At 54.5% G+C, this 19,556-nt stretch overlaps 7 protein-coding genes across 7 annotated transcripts; 4 read left to right on the top strand and 3 right to left on the bottom strand.

Annotated features, from left to right (window-relative positions):
* Positions 1-1,393: 1,393 nt before the first annotated feature.
* On the bottom strand, positions 1,394-2,149 carry CH63R_04793 (Cysteine dioxygenase type I; the record flags this gene model as incomplete). Its single annotated transcript, XM_018299768.1, has 3 exons — positions 1,394-1,518; positions 1,569-1,818; positions 1,877-2,149. The coding sequence occupies 3 exons, from the start codon at positions 2,147-2,149 to the stop codon at positions 1,394-1,396; spliced, it is 648 nt and encodes a 215-aa protein (XP_018161014.1).
* A 1,083-nt stretch (positions 2,150-3,232) lies between these two features.
* CH63R_04794 (C4-dicarboxylate transporter malic acid transport) lies at positions 3,233-4,338 on the top strand (the record flags this gene model as incomplete). The annotated part of the gene is made up of 3 exons (XM_018299769.1): positions 3,233-3,458; positions 3,510-3,639; positions 3,693-4,338. The coding sequence occupies 3 exons, from the start codon at positions 3,233-3,235 to the stop codon at positions 4,336-4,338; spliced, it is 1,002 nt and encodes a 333-aa protein (XP_018161015.1).
* Positions 4,339-5,291: 953 nt separating this feature from the next.
* On the top strand, positions 5,292-7,727 carry CH63R_04795 (Wyosine base formation; the record flags this gene model as incomplete). Its single annotated transcript, XM_018299770.1, has 2 exons — positions 5,292-5,337; positions 5,410-7,727. 2 exons carry the CDS (start codon positions 5,292-5,294, stop codon positions 7,725-7,727), a joined length of 2,364 nt encoding a protein of 787 aa, XP_018161016.1.
* A 424-nt stretch (positions 7,728-8,151) lies between these two features.
* On the bottom strand, positions 8,152-8,939 carry CH63R_04796 (MAS20 protein import receptor; the record flags this gene model as incomplete). The annotated part of the gene is made up of 4 exons (XM_018299771.1): positions 8,152-8,268; positions 8,334-8,434; positions 8,509-8,754; positions 8,879-8,939. 4 exons carry the CDS (start codon positions 8,937-8,939, stop codon positions 8,152-8,154), a joined length of 525 nt encoding a protein of 174 aa, XP_018161017.1.
* A 654-nt stretch (positions 8,940-9,593) lies between these two features.
* CH63R_04797 (Exocyst complex component) lies at positions 9,594-11,830 on the top strand (the record flags this gene model as incomplete). The annotated part of the gene is made up of 4 exons (XM_018299772.1): positions 9,594-9,806; positions 9,870-10,092; positions 10,157-11,426; positions 11,482-11,830. 4 exons carry the CDS (start codon positions 9,594-9,596, stop codon positions 11,828-11,830), a joined length of 2,055 nt encoding a protein of 684 aa, XP_018161018.1.
* Positions 11,831-13,017: 1,187 nt separating this feature from the next.
* Positions 13,018-14,383, top strand: CH63R_04798 (Serine/threonine-protein phosphatase; the record flags this gene model as incomplete). The annotated part of the gene is made up of 6 exons (XM_018299773.1): positions 13,018-13,176; positions 13,326-13,367; positions 13,420-13,525; positions 13,585-14,118; positions 14,175-14,247; positions 14,311-14,383. 6 exons carry the CDS (start codon positions 13,018-13,020, stop codon positions 14,381-14,383), a joined length of 987 nt encoding a protein of 328 aa, XP_018161019.1.
* Positions 14,384-15,093: 710 nt separating this feature from the next.
* On the bottom strand, positions 15,094-16,310 carry CH63R_04799 (uncharacterized protein; the record flags this gene model as incomplete). Its single annotated transcript, XM_018299774.1, is given in 3 exon segments — positions 15,094-15,111; positions 15,117-16,205; positions 16,281-16,310. Coding segments are annotated over 3 exon segments (1,137 nt in total).
* Positions 16,311-19,556: the final 3,246 nt, after the last annotated feature.

Consider the following 19,556-nt stretch of genomic DNA (forward strand, 5'->3'; position numbering starts at 1 on the left):
AGTTGAAACACGTACTACATATGGCGCCAGCTTCTCCACCACTTTGCGTGGCAAATGGCCAATTTGGACGCCTATAACATTGCATACCCGAATGGCATTGCGATCGTACTATAGTTGTGTTAAATGTCATACTGGGTGAAGAAAAACAAGCATCCTCGGCTCCGAACAATCATTCTACCTAGCAAGTGTAACAACGATGAGCATATACCTGGTTGTTGGGCTCTCGCAGACAAATGACTAATTCGCCTGGGGAGGCGTATCCATTGTAGTAGCGCACGCCGACGATTTTATTATCTACGTCGGGGTCAGACCACGGAAACCAACAAGAACAGGGGCGGCTCCATACCGAGAGTTCCATAAAGCTCTCGTGGTGGGCCGTCCGGAGCTTGAGTCAAGTCAATTAGCTCCTCGTCAGTGTCGTAGTATGTGTGAGGTTGAGACGAAGAGCCAGGTATGGCACCAAAGCTGGCGAATGGCTGTGTATTCGATGGTGCACCTCTGAAAGCCCTGGCACCCGTCTGACTGCCTAGAGATACTGAGCGGTTTCCAGACACCCTCTTACTCGGCCGTGGCGCAGAGTCATCGTCGCTGCTAACGAGGTCAATGACGGGGAGGCCGCGCTTTTGGGGTGGCATCTTTAGTGCCCGAGCACCCGGTTCTGGGGTCGTATTTCCGGAGCCGGATTGGGAATAAGTCGTGGAACAATGGATCGGAATGGGAAAGCTATCAGACTGGTAAGATTGATAGGAAGGTCGGTACCGAAACACATCCGTTTCCCAAGAAGACGGGAAACTCATGTAACCAGTACAAGCGCGACGACGCGTTTCGCTTGGCCTTCAGGACGGGATCGACGCAGGGATCTGTCTGGATATGGCTGGTGTGTGAAATGTGGCTGACGGGTTGAAAGGATGAAGACGCGCCTGTCCGTGGGGCCCGGTCGAGGAGCCAGCTTGCTGAGCACGCCATCGTGGGGAAGGTCCACATCAGCCAATCACCACCGATAGAAAAATCACGACATTTCACGTGACTTGTCTCGGGGCCTGTATGGGTGGTCTCTGGCCAACGACGACGACTTTGCGGCTCTTGCACCTTCACAACCTCACTTCATTCACAATTTCGCTTCTCAGGTTATTGTCTGTTGAATTCGCTATCCTTTGGTGCCCAAAAAACATACGGAAACGTGGTAGGTTGAGCTCCTCGTCGGCACCTATCCACTCTATGTGGTGGATAGATCGGTCATTCCATCATCAGTCATCAATCAACCGACAAGCGCTCTACGGCTCTCGGCATTCTCAGTCTTGTATCAAACAGAACGTCTCCAAGCTCGGGTCGTCTCCGAAGCCAAATACGCGAACGCCTAGAACGATATCGAACACCATCGGCACTCTCCCATCTACTGCTTCGGCAGTCGGCGGCCGTACGCCGAGTAGTAGCCACACTTGGCCACATGGCTGCTCTTGCTCGTCTTCTCATTGAAGATGTTGCATCCCCCCTTTGCAACGTTGGGAGGGGTGTAGACTACGATACGGTCAGCCAAATCGCGGCAGAGTCGGTCACGCGCAACCTACGGTGGAGGGACACAGCGAAGTCGCTGCCCCTGTTACAGACTCGGTGGACACCAAGCTCGTCTGCCATGTACGCCACCGCATTCTCTTTGTGTGTTCTTTCAGAGATGACCTTCATTGGTTGCTCTTCGCCACCCTCGGGAAAGGCATATCGGATCTCAGTCAGGTCGCCTTTAAGAATCTTCATGAGGCAGTGGGCGTTGCCGTGATCATGGATGGGACTGCCTTTGCCTGGGGACCAGACAAGCACAAGCTGTGCTGTGTTAGCTTCAATGTCTGCCACGAAGTCGTGGCCTTCGGCGTCCACTTACGAGGTTGCTCTTGCCGTTGCCCTCATCGACGAGGTTACGGGTGTATCCCATGCTCTTTTCCGCGAATGCGAACTGTATCCAATCGCTTTCCTTCGTGTTATACTCCTCCATCAACTTCATCAGCTCGTTGACGTCGACGTCGGCAGAGTCCAACCCCGACGATGGGCCAAGTGCCTCCTTCAATGCCAACACGAGGTCGTCAAACTGGTTGCTGTTGTGTTTGATGTCATGCCCGAAGGCGGAGGTGATCTTGGTCAGGATGTCGAGGGCCATGGCTACGGATTCTATGAACTTGGCTGTTGCTCTGGATGGTGTTGAGTTGTTGAGTGGTTGTGGTGCGGGGTTTCGACTCGTTTTTGTTCGTCGGTGATACGATCTATCCGGTCACCAGGTCTGGCTGGCACGCCTGGCGGACATGGGCGGGACTGGCGGAACTACTGGTTGATCCGACCTCGGACGGTGGGTCGTCCTGTTGTGCCTATCTTTCTCTTTGAGACAGGGTCAAATTGTCCACGTTGCTCGAGCTCCGGGTGCTTTTTCGGCGACCATTTTCACGGTTGGCGGAAGGGTCCCCAAAAATGCGCGTTTCTGGTTGGACGAGACAGCTACCGGTCAACTCAAGTGATCCCGGCAAAGCCGGCGATAGGCGACGGGCGGCCCCGATAGGTGTGTGGTCAGATGGTCAACGATAAGACGAAATGGGTTTGGTTAGAGTTTCGCGATGCAATCTAGACGAATTACAGATTTTATGACCTACTCGCTTTGATGCTGATTCTATGCAAAACGTGAGGTTTGACAACACCTGATTCCCATTTTCTGTGGTCAATTGGCTGGACCCGCTCTATGACCCTGGCCGATAACCGCATCGTTTTGTAGTCAGCTGGGCGGATTCGGTGGGGCCTAATTGCCGGAAACGGGGCTTGTCCGTGTTACTCATAGTACAGATTGCTCAGCTTGAGTTTGGAATGATTGCCACCACCATGAAGAAATAGCTCCAAACAATACAATGTCTTCTGAGCGTTCTATTACTTGCATTGTAGACTTGGTTGACTGTAAAACAGATCTCTAAATGTCAATTTCCGAAAGTCGAAAACAACAAAGACTAATATCTCTTGGTTGCAATTGTTCCCCCATTTTAAGATGGCAATCATTAGTCCTACGCCGACCTCTCAGTCAGAATTACAAGATGGAGTCCGACAGCAAATTTCGGAACGAAATTGTGCGGTATCTGGCACGTCTTGCAAGGAAGACTTTGGCTGGCGAAAAATTGTCAGAAATTTCACACCATCGTCAGTTACATTCTGATCCTATACCAGTTTCTCGGTCTAACATGGGCATAGATGGTTCGCAGTTAATATGGGAACAGGAATAACCTCGATTTTGCTTCACAACCTCCCTTACAACACGACATGGATTTCGAATGGCGTCGCAGTCGCGTTTTTCATTCTTAACATTTCTCTCTTCGCCGTCTTTACCGCAATCACAGTTTTGCGCTATGCGCTGTATCCTGAAATATGGAGGGCTATGGTCACTCATCCTGCTCAGTCTATGTTCCTTGGCTGCTTTCCTATGGGATTTGCGAGTATGTTTTAAAGTCAAAAGATGTCTGGTGCAGCACGCTAACTTGTATCAGCCATCATAAATATGATGGTCTTTGTATGCGCACCCATCTGGGGTCAGTGGGTGGTTTCCTGGGCCTGGGGGCTTTGGTGGTTGGACGCCGCTCTGTCTTTGGCGACATGCATAACGGTGCCGTTCGTCATGTAAGCCGTCCGTAGGCCCGAGTACTCAGTGTTGCATTAACATGTTTTCCCAGGATCCATCAACACCGCCCGGGACTCCAAGCAGTAACAGCTGCTAGTCTACTGCCCATCGTCCCGGTTGTGGTCGCATCATCGACTGGCGGTATAGTTGCCGAGGCCCTTGTCAACCCAGGCCATGCGTTCATCACACTCATCGCCTCCTACATCCTCTGGGGCATCGGTATCTGCTTTTCAGGCATGGTGCTAGCGCTTTACTTCCACCGCCTAACCATACATAGTCTTCCACCCAAGGAAGCCATCGTCTCCGTCTTCTTGCCCATCGGGCCCCTGGGTCAAGGTGGTTTCGGCATACAGCAGCTAGGAAAGGTGTCTCTCAAGCTCCTCCCACAGACCACGGTCTTTAAAACGGCTGCTCCAGGAGCCACACACGGCGGAGAGATTCTCTACTTCTTGGGAATCTTCCTGGCATTAATCATGTGGGGCTTCGCCCTGGTATGGCTGTCTTTTGCGCTCATCAGCATCGGGACGATGCAGAAGTTTCCGTTCAACATGGGATGGTGGGGGTTCACCTTCCCTCTTGGCGTTTTGGCGACTTGCACAGGCATGCTCGCTCAGGAGTTGGATAGTGCGTTTTTCCGGGTCATGACCATGGTTCGTCTCTCTCTCTCTCTGTCGCCTCTTGTCAGACCCGTTCTATAAACTGACTTGCCAGATATTCTCGCTTTCCGTTTGTTGTCTTTGGTTGCTAGTAGCTGTTGGAACACTCCACCAAGCCATATCTGGCGAAATTTTCTTCGCGCCCTGTTTGAGAGACCTGAGGGACAAGCAAGCGCAAGGCGGTTCTGATCGGAGAGTCTGAGCAGCCTGGGAGACCAAGGGACTTTGCTATATCCTACAAATTTACCAGGCATATTTTTAGGACGGTATTCTTCAGCTTTCCAAGGGGTTTCAGTCCTATCGGATCCTCCGAGAGTCGTTTCACTGCGCTTCTTGTCTTGAGCTTCAAACTGAGGGGCGCATCGTACGTTGCGCTAGGCAGATGGATAGACGCTTCGTGTCCCCTCTGCGGGCCACACCTAGGCCAGCTTCCAGCATGTCAAATTTAGCGATTCCAGGTCTACTGTACGAACACGACGGCCGCGGCCTTTCCCTTTTAACAGTGTCTTTGATGTCCAGTTATACTCTGGCCAAGGTAGAGCACAAACTTAGTTACTCCTTGGTCATCGCCTTGGTCTCGTAGCGAGTCATTCCTGCTGAATACAACGACCGAAGAAGCATGCTCATTTTGAGCCAGAAACTCCACAGAAATGCCTATTTTGCGATCTGGAAGCTCAGGGCGGCATGCCCGGACAGAACCCGATTGTCAGCAACGGGGGGAACCCCAAAGACGCTAATGGCGGGGTCGATGAGGTACAGGGCAGGCCTAAAATTCTCTGGCGGGGCACCACCACACTCCAGGCGCAGCTCGCCGGGAAAGTTTGAATAAGAATTTCAATTGCGCTCGCATCCACTGGTCGGCGACTATTTCGCACACCCCGCCACCGCCCTCATGCGACTTGGAGGAAATCGGCCGTTTCGCGCTCTCTGAAAGTGACAATAGCACCCGTACAACAGCTCGTACCGGAGCACGGTGCTGTCCCATCCATTCTACCATGGCCTCTTCTTTGCAATCTGCCGGGTTCAAGGACGTGTTGAACAGTGAGTCTTGCCTAACATCGCGTCGCCGACGATGGGTCTGATGGGTTTCGTGCTGACGCTCCTTGTACGCAGATGCCTACGATGTGTGGCAGCAAGTTCGCATTCCCGTAATTCTGTTCGCGGCTTTTGGCCTTCTTGTTCTCCGTTTCTATCTCCATAGCACCGACGAGAAGGGGGAACTGAAGGCGCTTCCCAAGGTCTACAACACAGAAAAGCCCCAGTCTAAGCCCATAGACGAAAAGAAGGACGTAAAGAAGGACGAGAAGAAGGATATCAAACAATCGTCATCAGATTCTGTCACCGAATCGAAAGCGCCCAAGTCGAACGGACCCAGAAGGATAAAGGGCGGTCTGGTCAAACGGGTCTCTTCGGACTCGGCAAACGCAGAAACCCTAGTCCGCAAGATTAGGCCTCTGGTCTTCTTCTCGAGTATCACCGCAAACACGCCCAAGATCGCAAAGGAATACGCCGAGCGCCTAGAGAAGGAGCTGCAGAGGTCCGCCACGGGCACGGGCTGCTCGTTCACGACCCCTGAGGTACTCGATCTTGCCGATGTCGACTTTGACGACTACTTCATCACTCCGCCCAAGTCGGAGAACGATCCTGCCGAACTATTCTACCTCTTTCTGCTGCCGAGCTACAACATTGACACGATCAATGACACCTTTTTGGAACACCTCCAGGAGACTCACCATGACTTCCGTATTGACACCGCACCGCTGTCTTCGCTCCTTGGATACTCCGTATTCGGCTTTGGTGACAGGGAGGGTTGGCCGACGGAAGAAGATGGGTTCTGTTTCCAGGCCAAGCAGGTCGACAAGTGGATGGCCAAGCTGACGGGACGGAAGCGAGCCTTTCCCGTAGGAATGGGTGACACAAAGAGGGACTACACCGAACGGCTATCTGAATGGTCCGAGGGCGTCGTCGATGTGCTCACCATGCTGGCAAAGACAGGTAGCCTGGGAGAAGGTCTCCCTGGAAGCGGCGCCCCAGAGGAGAGCGACGACGAATCCGCGGAAGAAGAAGACGACGAGGTCCTGATCGAGGACTCAGAAGCGAAGCCCGAGAAGCTCAAGAACCGCAAGAACATTGACGATGTTGAAGACCTGGGACGCATCATGAAGAGCTCCAGTCCAGACACAGACACAACCAACCGCACGGCAGCGGCACCCATTGCCGTTGACTTCACATCGTACGGCAAGACGACGCAGAAAAAAACGCCCATGTCCGCTGCCAAGGAGATGGTGCCTAAGAACTCGCCTACCTACGCATCGCTCACAAAGCAAGGCTACTCCATCGTCGGCTCGCACTCAGGCGTCAAGATCTGCCGCTGGACCAAGTCAGCCCTTCGCGGTCGCGGCTCGTGCTATAAGTACTCGTTTTACGGCATCAACTCGCACCAGTGCATGGAGACGACGCCTTCCCTGTCGTGCTCCAATAAGTGTGTCTTCTGCTGGCGTCATGGAACGAATCCGGTAGGCACGACGTGGCGCTGGGTCGTTGACCCGCCCGAGCTCATCTTTGACGGCGTCAAGGCCAACCACTACAACAAGATCAAGATGCTCCGCGGTGTGCCAGGTGTCCGTGCCGAAAGATTTGCCGAGGCTATGCGCATCCGGCACTGCGCCCTCTCCCTCGTCGGCGAGCCCATCTTCTACCCATACATCAATGAGTTTCTTGGCATGCTCCACGCCGAGCGCATCTCGTCTTTTCTCGTCTGCAACGCCCAGCATCCGGACCAGCTCGCCGCCCTCAAGGCCGTGACCCAGCTGTACGTCTCCATCGACGCCTCCAACAAGGAGTCTCTCCGCAAGATCGACCGCCCGCTGCACCGGGACTTCTGGGAGCGCTTCCAGCGGTGCCTGGACATCCTGAGGGAGAAGCGCTTTAAGCACCGTACCGTCTTCCGCCTGACTTTGGTCAAGGGCTTCAACGTCGACGATGAGGTCGAGGGATACGCCCAGCTCGTGGAGAAGGGCCTGCCGTGCTTCGTCGAGATCAAGGGCGTCACATACTGCGGCACCTCGACGGCGTCCAACGCCGGCCTGAGCATGTCTAACGTGCCCTTTTACTGGGAAGTGGCCGAGTTCGTCAAGGCGCTGGAGAAGAGGCTCAACGAGAAGGGTCTCAAGTACGGCATCGCGGCGGAACATGCCCACAGCTGCTGTGTTCTGCTTGCGAGCGAACGCTTCTACGTAGACGGCAAGTGGCACCCCCGCATCGATTATCAGCGCTTCTTCGAACTGCTAGAGGAGCGCGGACCGGACGGCAACTGGAAGCCGGAGGACTACATGGGCGAGGCGACGCCCGAGTGGGCTACCTGGGGTAACGGTGGCTTCGACCCCAGGGACGAGCGTGTGGACAGGAAGGGCAGGAAGATTGAAAGCTAGTCGATTAGGAGCAATTGAGCACACAAAAAGAATTTGGCCTAGCCGCGTGTTTCCCCGGAGCAAGATGCCAATTCTGCTTCCAAGCTGTGGGATGTCATGAACCTTTATTCCTGCCTGATGATACGTCCCTGCCAGGATCGTCAATATACACATGGTTTTCTCTTACAAAACCTTCTATCAAAACAGCCCAGCCGGCCAGGTATTGTACATTGAAAAGTCGTGAATTCCTCTCCTTTCCTCGTTCTTTTCGCAGGGTTCCGGGGATTACGGGGGTGGATAATTGGATTTGCAGCATCACCGTATTGGTGTAGTGGCTGCGGGTTTTGGGGTTGCGTGCCGGAAAGGGAGGTTTCCAGTATGAAAAGCAAGAGAGTGGAGAACTCGTTACGATTGAGAGTTACTGCGTCGGAAACGAGGCTCTCGTTTAGTCCAGGCCGACGGTGGGCATGTTGCCGAGGTCAACGTTAACGCTACCCTGAAACTGGCCAATGTTCAGGGAGTCGTCATAGGCAATCATCTCGGCGAGGACGTCAAGAATGGGCTAGGGAAGAAGAGTCAGCGGCATTTAACACAGCGATGCGAGTAGGCATCGAATAATATTCTCACCTTGGCTACAGTCTTGTCGTAGATGCTGATCAGGTCACCGGGCGTAGGGTAGACCTTCAGGCCCCTGTAGAACGCAAGCGCAGCGTCAACGACCCGCGTGGCTGTAACATCACAACTGTCAGCAATCGGACCTGTACTGGAGCTTCAGACACCTGTCGGTGCCGAATGTACTAACGATCTTGGGCAAGAACCTCTCCCTCGGAGACCTGCTGGAGGAAGTAGGCTTCCTTCTGCTCAACGTCCGTAGGGAAGCCCTCTTCCTTGGCTGCATCGACAGCCCGCTTGATCGCTTGCCGCTGACGGACGGTCTCCTGCTCGGCCTCCTCCTTCTCGGCCTTGTGTTGTTTGCGTTCGTTCCGGCGAAGCTCTCTCCGGAACTCGGCCTTGTTGCGGCGCTGGTAGTCGAAGAAGGCGGCGTAAGCTATTCGCAGGGGCGTACGAGGTTAGAAAAACAGCTTTCTGCCACCGATGCCTCGAGGGCTTCCAGGCGTCGGCAGAGCGACAGGCTGGTTACGGGGCGCGTGGAGGTGTCGAGGCAGACTCACCGACCAAGCCGGTAACGGCGGCGGCGACCGATGCCGTCACTATCGTAGACGTCTGGGCCATATTTGGAGATTTTGGGAACGTTTCTTGACTTTGGCGGACGGAAGTTTGGCTCTGAAGTTGCAGCAACAAAAGCTGAGGAAAGGACGAAAGTTGCCGAGAGATGCGCTAGAGTTGGGGATGGTCGGAGGGCCGGGAGAGGACAACTGGCGAGGTTTCGTTGACGGAGAGAGTATCGATGGGAAGAAGCTCTATCGGGAATTGATGGAGCTTCCTCTACCAATTTTTTTTAGCCTCTGCGCCATCGTTCCAAGGTCGCGTTCTCTGGCTGCCAAGCAGCCGCTGAGGGTGGGTCTTGGTGCACGGACCATTGCAAGTGGGCGTATCGAATCATGGAACCGACAACTCACACTGGCACCGGCCCAGGGAGTTTGCGTACCTACCTAGGTGAGTGTGCCGTCCACCATGTATCCAATGTGCAGTGCAGGGGTCCCGTCCCGCCTTCTCACAGGCTACCTACTTACCACACAGCACACAGCACCGCAGCTTCCCATATTCCACGGACTGTTGACGGTGCATGAAACATTCTCAACCTAACCCGTCCTGCAACTTCACGAGGGGGCTTCTGTCCTCGCCCTTTCTACACCGGGCTCTATTCGCGGCCACCGGGTATCGCCAACCACACCCTCTCGCGTCACATCAACCCAATTGCCCAACATGTCGGAGGATCGGGAACGCAGCAAGATCTCGCTCCGGAGCGGCAAGAGGAAGGGCCGCCCCCAGATTAGTGCACCTCGCCAGATCTCGGAACCCATTCTTCAAGATGGATCAGGTCCGGTACGGGCCTCCGGCTCGAGACCAGCGGCCGATGCTGGCCCCCCTCCGGTCCAGCCAAGGCTGCGGCCACCGCCGCAAGCTGGAGGAGGAAAGGTGAGCAATGCTTCTAGGATCGGGCCGATGGAGGGTTTTGGGGGCTGACGGTTGAATCAACAGACCTCGGACTTGGTGAAGCGACGATACTCAACTCGATTTAACAACCTGCCGAACGATTTCGATGTGAACAACCCGCCGGTACCGGCTATGCCATCCCTCGACAAGTACGAATTCCGCCAGCGCAGAGCAGCACAACCACCTCCGAGTCGGGGAGGCGATACAGCCCCTGCGCCAATCGTAGATATTAAAGCTCTACGAGACCCTGGCTTGATCCCAGATCAATGTGCGTATTGGACCATTGAACCTCCTACCTCTTGTCTCGCTTCTAGTGCACTAACCCTCTGTAGATGTTGCCAGCCTGCTTAGCGAAGCATCCGAAGACCAAATCCGCGAGTTTGAGGACAATCTGCGCAATCTCAAAGGCCGAGCCAATGCAGATCTGCAGCAGAACGTCATGCAGAACCGCACACAGTTCATCAAGATCAGCAAGGAGGCCGAGAAACTGAAGAGCGAGATGCGGGCGCTCAAAAACCTTATGACCGACCTCAAGGTTAACACGACGGCACTACGCCAGGCCTCCAATAATGGGGACAACGCGTCGTCTGGCCTCAGCGGAGAGCTCACGTCGGGCATGAGCAAGCGGGACAAGAGAAGTTCGGTCGCCGATCGAAGCGCTCTGTGGAACTCGCAGATGCAAGCCCTGTACAAGAATGTCGAGGGATCACAGAAGTTTTTGCCCAACTCTGCTCGCCGCCATGTCATCCAGAATGCTGGCGCATGGATCGAGTTGGATAACGCCACTTACAAATCCCGCCGAGCGATGCAGATATTCCTCCTGAGCGACCACCTCCTCATTGCTTCTCGCAAGAAGAGAAAGGCGGATGTGCCTCCGCGTGAGGCTCAGGGCCCTCTCGTTAAGTTGGTTGCAGATAGGTGTTGGCCACTGCTTGATATCGAGGTGGTGGACATGGCAGGGTCGAGCGATAACACTACGACGAGGAACAAGCTAGCGGATGCCATCATGGTTAGAGGCGTCGGCCAGGAATCCGTCATCTACCGAACCGAGAAGCCCGAGGATACGGAGAAGAACAGTCTGCTTCTGAACATTCGCAAGGCGGTAGAAGAGCTCCGCAAGGAGAGACAGTCAGAGCTGGAGGCCACCAACAAGGCCAAGGAGACAATCAACTACTTTGCATCCCGGGACCCTGGTCTGCTTCAAAAGACAGAGCTGTTGGAGACGCTATCCGACATCAAGGATATGCTCATCGAGGTGGATGGGAAGCAGCAGAACCTGCGATGGGTGGAGAGTCAGATGGATGAGCTGGATATCGACATTGCACTACAGAGCTTCGAGCCGGCTGTTGGCCGCGTTGAGAAGCTCAAAAACCTCGCCCGAGGCCTAAAGAACAACGCGGTGGCGCAGGACTTCATCAGCTTCAAGGTCGAAGAGCGATGCGCGAAGCTGGCGGGCATGATTATTCGCGAGCTGGAGACAACGCACACTGCGCCCACAAAAAACAAACGCAACATTAGCTGGTTGGCAAGACTAGGCTACGAGGACAGAGCCCGCGAGGCGTATCTGCTCGCGAGGCACGATATTATCCAGAAGAGGTCGAGGTAAGTCGAAAGGTTGGGCAGCATGTTCATGACCAATTACTGACCTTTCCTCCAGACAATGCATCTTCCAGGGCGACTTGCACCTGTATATCTGGGAGGTGTCGTTTGTTTACTTCTCGCTCATCCGCAACACTGTGAGCTGTTTTCACTCATGCTTTCCCCCGCCGATGATGAGCGCCTGCGTCAAATGGGCCAAGGAAGAAGTAGAAGCCTTCAATGCTATCCTCGCCCGTCAGCTCAGCGGCACTGAGCGCGGCGGTAAGGTGTGGAACGACTGCATGGAGCGTGCTCACGAGCACGCAAAGATGTTGAACGAGGTGCAGCTAGATTTCCGCACTCTCGTCGGGCGGGACCTAGAGCAGCCATCGGGAGTCGCCAGTCCTGTTGGTCTGGGGTTGTCGTAGACGGAAATGCCAGAATGCCTATCAGTTGTTGGAGCACGTGGATGATCCATGATAAAGACGGACCCGTCGACGGTAGTGAGTATGACAGCGACGGTAATGGGAATGACTGACGGGCTGAAGACTGCGGGCTCTTTTTGGTGACAAGACAGGAGCAAATGATCCCGAGACATTAGCAGGTCGAGTGGCGGATGTGCTACGGTCGCCGGCATGTGCCGGAGCATTTTTGGATCTGGGGATTGGCTCGACGCCCCTAAACTGTCATTGTTTACTTTGCCTGCAACAGCGTTTGTTGATTGAGGAGATAGTAATCGCGGGAGCTATTGACTCGCATTGATTTGGGAACACGACCAAAGAAAACATTAAACCAGTTGACTGAAACACTTGGTAGTCGACGAGGTGCAAATAATTCAGGGCTTACGAAGTCTGTGTGAAGGAGAGAGGTATCCATACGACCTATCCTTACTTAATAACTTCATGTGTGTACCGTTGTGTCGGGGTCGATGCAGTAAGTGGAGGTTCTGACGCAGTAGGTGTGTATCCATTTAAGCGAGTCCTCCAATCCAGTCCAATGTCCTCCAGTCTGCCGTCCCATCCATGCTTGACCTGACCTAGACGCTGCGGACGCCCCCCCTCATCCACTCAGGTGTCCCTCCTCGCTCCTGCCCTGGTCTTGTCTGGCGACTGCAACCAGCTGAGCAAAGCAGAGCAGAGAAAGCACCACGCACACACGTACCACGCCCGCCGCACCTGCACCTGCGAGAGAGTACCTACCACCTTCCACATCGCAAAAATCCCCAGCGCCCTGGCATCGACGCTCTTCTCAACCATCCATCCACCAGCATCACAGAACATAATCCCGCTCCACCCCACACGCTTGCGCGAACGCTTCCCACGTCGTGTTTCTCCCCCTGCCGCCGAATACTCGATCGCAATCCTCCCTTCCGTCAGGCCCCTGACGAAGCTCTGACCGCCTTTGACGATTCGCCGCCAGCCCCACGCTAGGATCGAGGTGCTGTGCTAATCTGAATACCGCGACCGGCTGCTGAAAACAACGTCATCCTCACCAACCTCGACGACGACGACCACCACGCCGACGCTGTCTCTCTTAGCACTTTACCCCGCCGTCATTTGCGATCGGGTACTCAATCTCCAAACCAACCTTTTCAGTTCCTTAGACGACCTTCAGCATGGATACGAACATGGAGGATGTTGGCCGCGTCCCCGCCGATCTGCCCTCCGCCCAGAACCTTGAGCCCACCACGATCCCGACCCTAGACGGCTGGATCGAGAGCCTCATGAGCTGCAAGCAGCTTGTCGAGGCCGACGTTCAGAGACTTTGCGAGAAGGTCAGTCCATTTGTTCTCGGTCGATGATGGGGACCACGATGCGCGTCCACCAGCCGTCGGGATCCGCCATCCGTCTTTGTCGTCTCCCTCATCCTTACCACCCCTCACTCGCGTGACCCCCAGGAACGGTTTCTAACATCCATCAATAGGCGCGGGAAGTCTTGCAGGACGAGTCCAACGTGCAACCAGTCGTATGTCTCCCTGGTCGCAGGGCAAGCAATTCGAGCTGACCCCTTCTTTCAGAAATGCCCGGTGACAGTGTGCGGTGATATCCACGGCCAATTTCACGATCTTATGGAGTTGTTCAAGATTGGCGGGCCCAACCCCGATACCAACTATCTCTTCATGGGTACGTTGTCCTTTCGATAGCCTTGCAATCTTGCGGCCAGGTGCTCACTCTCCAACTAGGTGACTACGTCGACCGAGGCTACTATTCCGTCGAGACTGTGACTCTCCTCGTCGCCCTTAAGATTCGATACCCACAGCGCATCACCATCCTCCGCGGCAACCACGAGTCCCGCCAGATCACCCAAGTCTACGGCTTCTACGACGAGTGCCTCCGAAAATACGGCAACGCCAACGTGTGGAAGTATTTCACCGATCTCTTCGACTATCTCCCTCTTACCGCCCTCATCGACAACCAGATTTTCTGCTTGCACGGCGGCCTGTCCCCCAGTATCGACACTCTTGACAACATCAGGGCCCTTGACAGAATCCAGGAGGTGCCTCACGAGGGTCCCATGTGTGACCTGCTCTGGTCCGACCCCGATGACCGCTGCGGCTGGGGAATCTCGCCCCGTGGCGCTGGCTACACTTTCGGCCAAGACATCTCCGAAGCCTTCAACCACAACAACGGTCTCACGCTTATTGCGCGTGCCCATCAGCTTGTGATGGAGGGCTACAACTGGTCGCAAGACAGAAACGTCGTGACCATCTTCTCTGGTGAGCTCGCTGCTTTTAAATGTGGCGATGTGACCAACCATGACTGACTTGACCAGCACCCAACTACTGCTACAGATGCGGTAACCAGGCGGCGATTATGGAAATCGATGAACATCTCAAGTACACCTTGTAAGTGTCTAAAAATGACCTATGCATTGTTTGATTCGAGAGGAGTAAACTGACCACGCCTAGCCTGCAATTCGATCCTTGCCCGAGAGCCGGCGAGCCAATGGTCTCAAGACGCACACCCGACTACTTCCTCTGATCCACCCATCCGATACCCCAACTGCCTACTCCAGAGCATTCTGGATGCTACTCGTGGACAAGATGCGAAAGATACAGGGGGATGCACATGCTCAACTTGCATTGGTGCTTGGGGGGGGTCTAATCTTGTCAGATTACAGCCACAGCCAAGAGAACCGATGTACTCCCAAGAAAGAGAGATTTTGCGTTGAGCGCTATGATAGAGAAAGGCAGAACGGCCCAGGCAGCTCGAATATGAGCGCGAGCCCCTCACCCAACGGGGCGCCCTGGTGATATTCTGAACTCTTTGCTCCGTCATCGTGTTAGATACTCATCATAGACCGCCGGCAACAGAAAAGGTGTCGATACTAATGACAAGCTGATGTTTTAATTCCCTTGTTCTAGGTGCTGGCATGTTATACCACGGTAAGCATCCTCGTGCTATTACTCGGCGGCATTTTATCCATGTCTGTGGCTATGGCGAAAGACCACAGCACCTTAAGGTTATTCCAACCTTGATTGTGCGCCACGGTTGTCAGACATTGTTATTCCACCTCTCATCACCTGCGACGACGGCGGCGACGCTCATGGCTCCGTTTCCTCTCCCTGCTCGACCGTCTCCGAGGTGGCCTACCCCTTAACTTTTTTTCGTATACACGCTCCCGAAATACTTCCCTGGTTTCCCTGACATCCCTCCCACCATTAATTTCGTTGCTGATCTCTTCGGAGCGACTACTCCGCGAGGAGCGACTGACGCTCCCGCTACCGGTCAGGTAGCTGGTCGGCGAGAAGTATTCCGTCCGAGGCAGGTGGCTCCTTCGAACATAGTCCCCGCGAGCCAGGTTGCCGCTGGGCGTGAAGTATTCCGTGCGGGACGAGGCGCGTCGTCTGCGGCTGTCGACGGCGACCGTGAGCCTCTCGTCGAGGCTCGCGCGGAAGGCGAGGCTGCTGACGCGCTTGTAGGCGTGCTGGCCCTTGAGGTAGTCACCGGGCTTGCGGGCTCCGTCGGGGACGTGGAAGCGGAGGTCGAAGCGCATGAGGGCGTAAACAAAGATGACGACGATCTCGAGGTCGTAGTTGAAGACGTAGTAGCAGGCCTTGTGATGCCACCACCCCGGTGCCCAGACGGGGCGCACGGCGTAGTTCACAGCGCAGCGGTAGGCAGCGCCGATAGTGAGGAGGGTGGCGGTGGCGAGGACGATGATAAGCTTGGTGGTGAGGGAGCCGTATCCGAAGGGTTCTGGGCGGCGGAGGCCCGGGTAGAAGGCGGCGCAGAGGAGGATGGGGATGGGGAGAAACGCGAGGAGGGCCAAGGTGGTGGAGGTGAAGAGCTGAACGAGGCGGCAGTCGTGGAGCTGTTTTGGCACGAGGGTGTAGAAGCTAACGGTGAGGGCGGTGACGGCGGAGATGAGGCAGACGAGGATAAGGAAGTAGCAGAAGAGGAAGAAGTAGCCGACGGCAGGGAGCCAGCCAATGTTAGGATGGAGGCCGCAGATGAGGCGATGGGTTAAGAGGAGGTTGAGGGTGAACAAGAAAACGACGCCGGCGGCGGCGAAGATGGAGGCGGCGATGTTGAGCCTGATGTTCCAAGGCTGGGTGGCCCAGGCGATGCGCAAGGAGAGGGCGATGATGCGCGTCAGGCAGAAGCCGACGAGGACGCTCGAGAAGAGGAACTTGTGGCCACAGGCCTTGTTGCGAACGAAGATGGCCAGGTTGACGGCGGCGCCGGCGAAGAAGAAGACGATGAGGACGATGCAGAGCGGCACATCAACGCGGACCGTCGGGATGAGGCCCAGGACGGCCACCTGCGGCGGATAAGGAGGCCCATAACCGTACGGTGACAGCTAAGGGAGGCGGTGATGTCAGTAACAGGATTCCAGAGGAAAGGGGGCGGAAAGCGGGCAAGAAGATTCACGAACTGGATCCCCAATGGGCACAACCGTCGCCATTCTGACGAGTAATAGATGTCGGAGCTGATGGCGGGCGTGACGCTGCGACAAGGCCAAGCGGCGCGGCCGCGATGAGGTAAAGGCGGGGAGGGAGAAGGGAACGGGCAGCTACAATCCGAGGAGGCAGAATCTAGACTCTTGGCAGACGGCACTCATGCTCATGCTGGGAGACATCGAGCAACAGAAGTCACCAACAATCGACAATACCATCCTTCTGCCTGGGGGTCTTGGGAAAACGGCGACGACGGGGGGAGCTGCAATCCTTATCATCGCGGGTGTGGGAACTTGTTCGTCCGAGCATCGTTGCTTTTCATTAGCGTCGGCGAAGGGTGCGTTGGTCTCTGGATATCTCGGCACAGACTGAGAGTTGGGCAAGAGGAACGGACGAGCCGTGGTTTCAAGCCCATGGCAAGAGGCGACAGCTAGGAGGAGAACCAGAAAGCGGGAGGGGCTTTCCAGCTGGGAGTTGTAGGGCTTCGTGGCGTTCTCGAAGGGTGGACGTTCGTCTCAAGGATAGAACGACGTTGTGGGGAGTCAAGTCAAGATGATAGGATATTGCCTCCACAAAGCTCCAACGCTTTTTTTGTCTTTGTGTTCTCCAGCGTTCTCACAGAGACTGCCCGACCGAGACGCCACGTTCAAATGACAGTTAACTCGCACATGTTCCACGAACTCAGCGAGTGATCCCAGTCCGCGGGCATGATGGGCACGCAGCCGTGTGGCAGTTTACGATATGCGACATGCAAGATCTCTGCAGGCTCGGATCCGCAAGGCGAGGGGATAGGCAAGCCGCGAGGCGCGAGACAATCTCAAGGGAGAGAGTCGTCACGCGGCGGGTTGTGCTGCAGAAACATGTTTCCCATCGGCTTTGCCTAGCCCTCCTGGGACGTTCGACGTCGGTAGTCCGCATCCTCCAGGACGTGCGCAGTTGGTCGCTGGTCCACGAGGGCAAAAGTCGATGGCGGAGGAAGACGAACCCACGGGCCTTGGCCGTCTAGTGCCGGGGCCTCGATCCGCAGTTTTCGTTGCCGAGGGAAATTGTGTCTGGACGACGAGTAGTCCGATTCAGTGCAGTGATCACAATGCACAATGTTAGGAGAGGAGTCGGAGGAGTCTCAGTCGGTTACTGGTGACATTTGTTGATTTCAAGTGAATAGCTAGATGTGTGTCCCTCACTCATCAAAAAACAGGACCAGTTATTCTACGGACGTAGCATGCTCGAATTCGCCTTAGGAACACGACCTCGAATAGGATATGCTCATATTTCCCCCTTAGCCTTGGCAAAGTCGTGATATATCATCTATAGACCCTCAACCAGTTCTACAGGAGACTGGGTGTATATGAAGTGATGATGGTTTGTGATTGGCAGGTAACATGACAAGCTATACATGTTGGTGGCCTCTATACCGCCGCTGAGCCGAAGTCTTGAGCTGCTGAATTGGTCTCTGCGTTCGATGTTCTTACCGATGGTTTATCAGGATTTTCGCCTGGTCCGAGACGAGCATAGACAGTGCCCCCAACGAGCATGTGAGTCTGGAAGTTCCGAAACCTTCACACCATTCTCAGCATCAGTATCAACAACTACCACCGAGCTGCCGGCGTTGCAGTCTAAGAACCAGCCAGGTCCGGATTCTCACTTGCTTATCCATCCCCATCACGAAGCTGCAGACCTACAAACTTGCATTGGCGAGCTCGATGTCATGACTTCCGGAGCTTAGCGGAGATAAGTTCCTTGTCTTCAAAGTTCGGCCAGGTAGGAATTGGTGTTGGGTTCTCTGAAGACGTTGTGAGTGGTTCCGTCGAGTGTATCTCAAGACTGAGAGGCAGTCGGTTGATCAAATCGCTTGAAAGTTGGAAGGAATGCAGCCGGTGTCGTTTAAGGTAACTGACAGGAGGAAATCTTTCCCCTAACGAAGGATCCGAGGCTAGGTTGTGCGAATGTATTCCACACGCATGGACTTGCCATTTTCCTGTGATACTTTTGGGTATAGTCCTGGCTGCTGGATAATACTGACATAAGCACCCTTAACTCTTCTTTGCTCTTGACGTTACACTACTTTTTCTCCCAAAGCTTTTTCCAAGCCGTCGCTTCATATCGTAAGTGCCACAGACCGTTTCTCAACTCCATCCCAAGGCGAACCTTTGTTTCTTTCTTAATGACAGTGGGGCTTGTACACAATACTTGAGGAGTCGATCCGGTCTCTAAAATGCCGTTGTGTGCAGTGGTGTGGCGAGCAACGGTCTCAAGTCGATGATCCTTTGTTGGGCTTTGTTGGATGAGAAGTACAACCGGCATGGGGTGTCACGGGGATGAAAATGGAAACGACTGAGCCTAGAATTGCCGCGCCCGACTTCATTGTCCAAGAGGAAAGCCACTAGATGCCCGCCACGCTAGCCCTCCGCATCAACATCGATAGAGGGGCAGTGGTGAGGCAGATCCGTTGCAGACTCACCGGTAATATGCACGCTCAGATGCTGTGGTCCACACTCGCAGTCTAGTGGCATGGCGCCAGTGTCTCAACCTCACAAAGAAGGATCGAAACCATGTAGAGACTGACTGAACATTCTTTCCGGGAGGAGTCGAAAGCAGCAAACTAGGTTTGATTTGACCTGTTTCTCAATGTCTGTCGTAGCCAGCAACTAGTGTACGTCCAGGATGGCGATGTGGAAAGACATACATTCGACACACAAGTCTGACGACCAAATCGAACCTTGTTCCTCTTGTGGCGAACTTGAGATACATACGTAGTATATAGGCATGAATGTCAAGCCCTTAGTTGTGACAAAGGTGCCAAACAAAGTAGGAGCACTTGACGAGTGTGAAATGCGTCTTGTTGCTGCGGAAGTAATTGTGAAGTCCCTTGCCATACGGCCCTGATTGGCCGAATTTGTCTTAGTTACACAATTTCCGTCATGCAAAAACAATCAGCCAATTTAGGGAGACGTTCCTAGCATTACAGGAAGGCTATGGACGGTTTACAATTGTCGATTGAGGTGTGAAAATAGGTCTCCCAGGTGTGATGGCACTACTTGCGATGAACAAATCTTTACAAGTTCCAAACTATGCTGTAAACAATCACGCGGCTGTCGACTTGAGGATATAGTTGGTTTTGTTTGGCCAAAACTGAAGCCTGGTTGAGAGACCCTGAGGCTGGTGCAAGATTGCTGATACACTCTGTTTACAGCCCCCCCCCCCTCCTGTTTTAGATAACGACTTGCGCGAAAGGTGGGTGGGCACAACAGCTT

Source organism: Colletotrichum higginsianum, chromosome 3 (assembly GCF_001672515.1).
Source record: "Colletotrichum higginsianum IMI 349063 chromosome 3, whole genome shotgun sequence".
NCBI classification, from domain to species: domain Eukaryota; kingdom Fungi; phylum Ascomycota; class Sordariomycetes; order Glomerellales; family Glomerellaceae; genus Colletotrichum; species Colletotrichum higginsianum.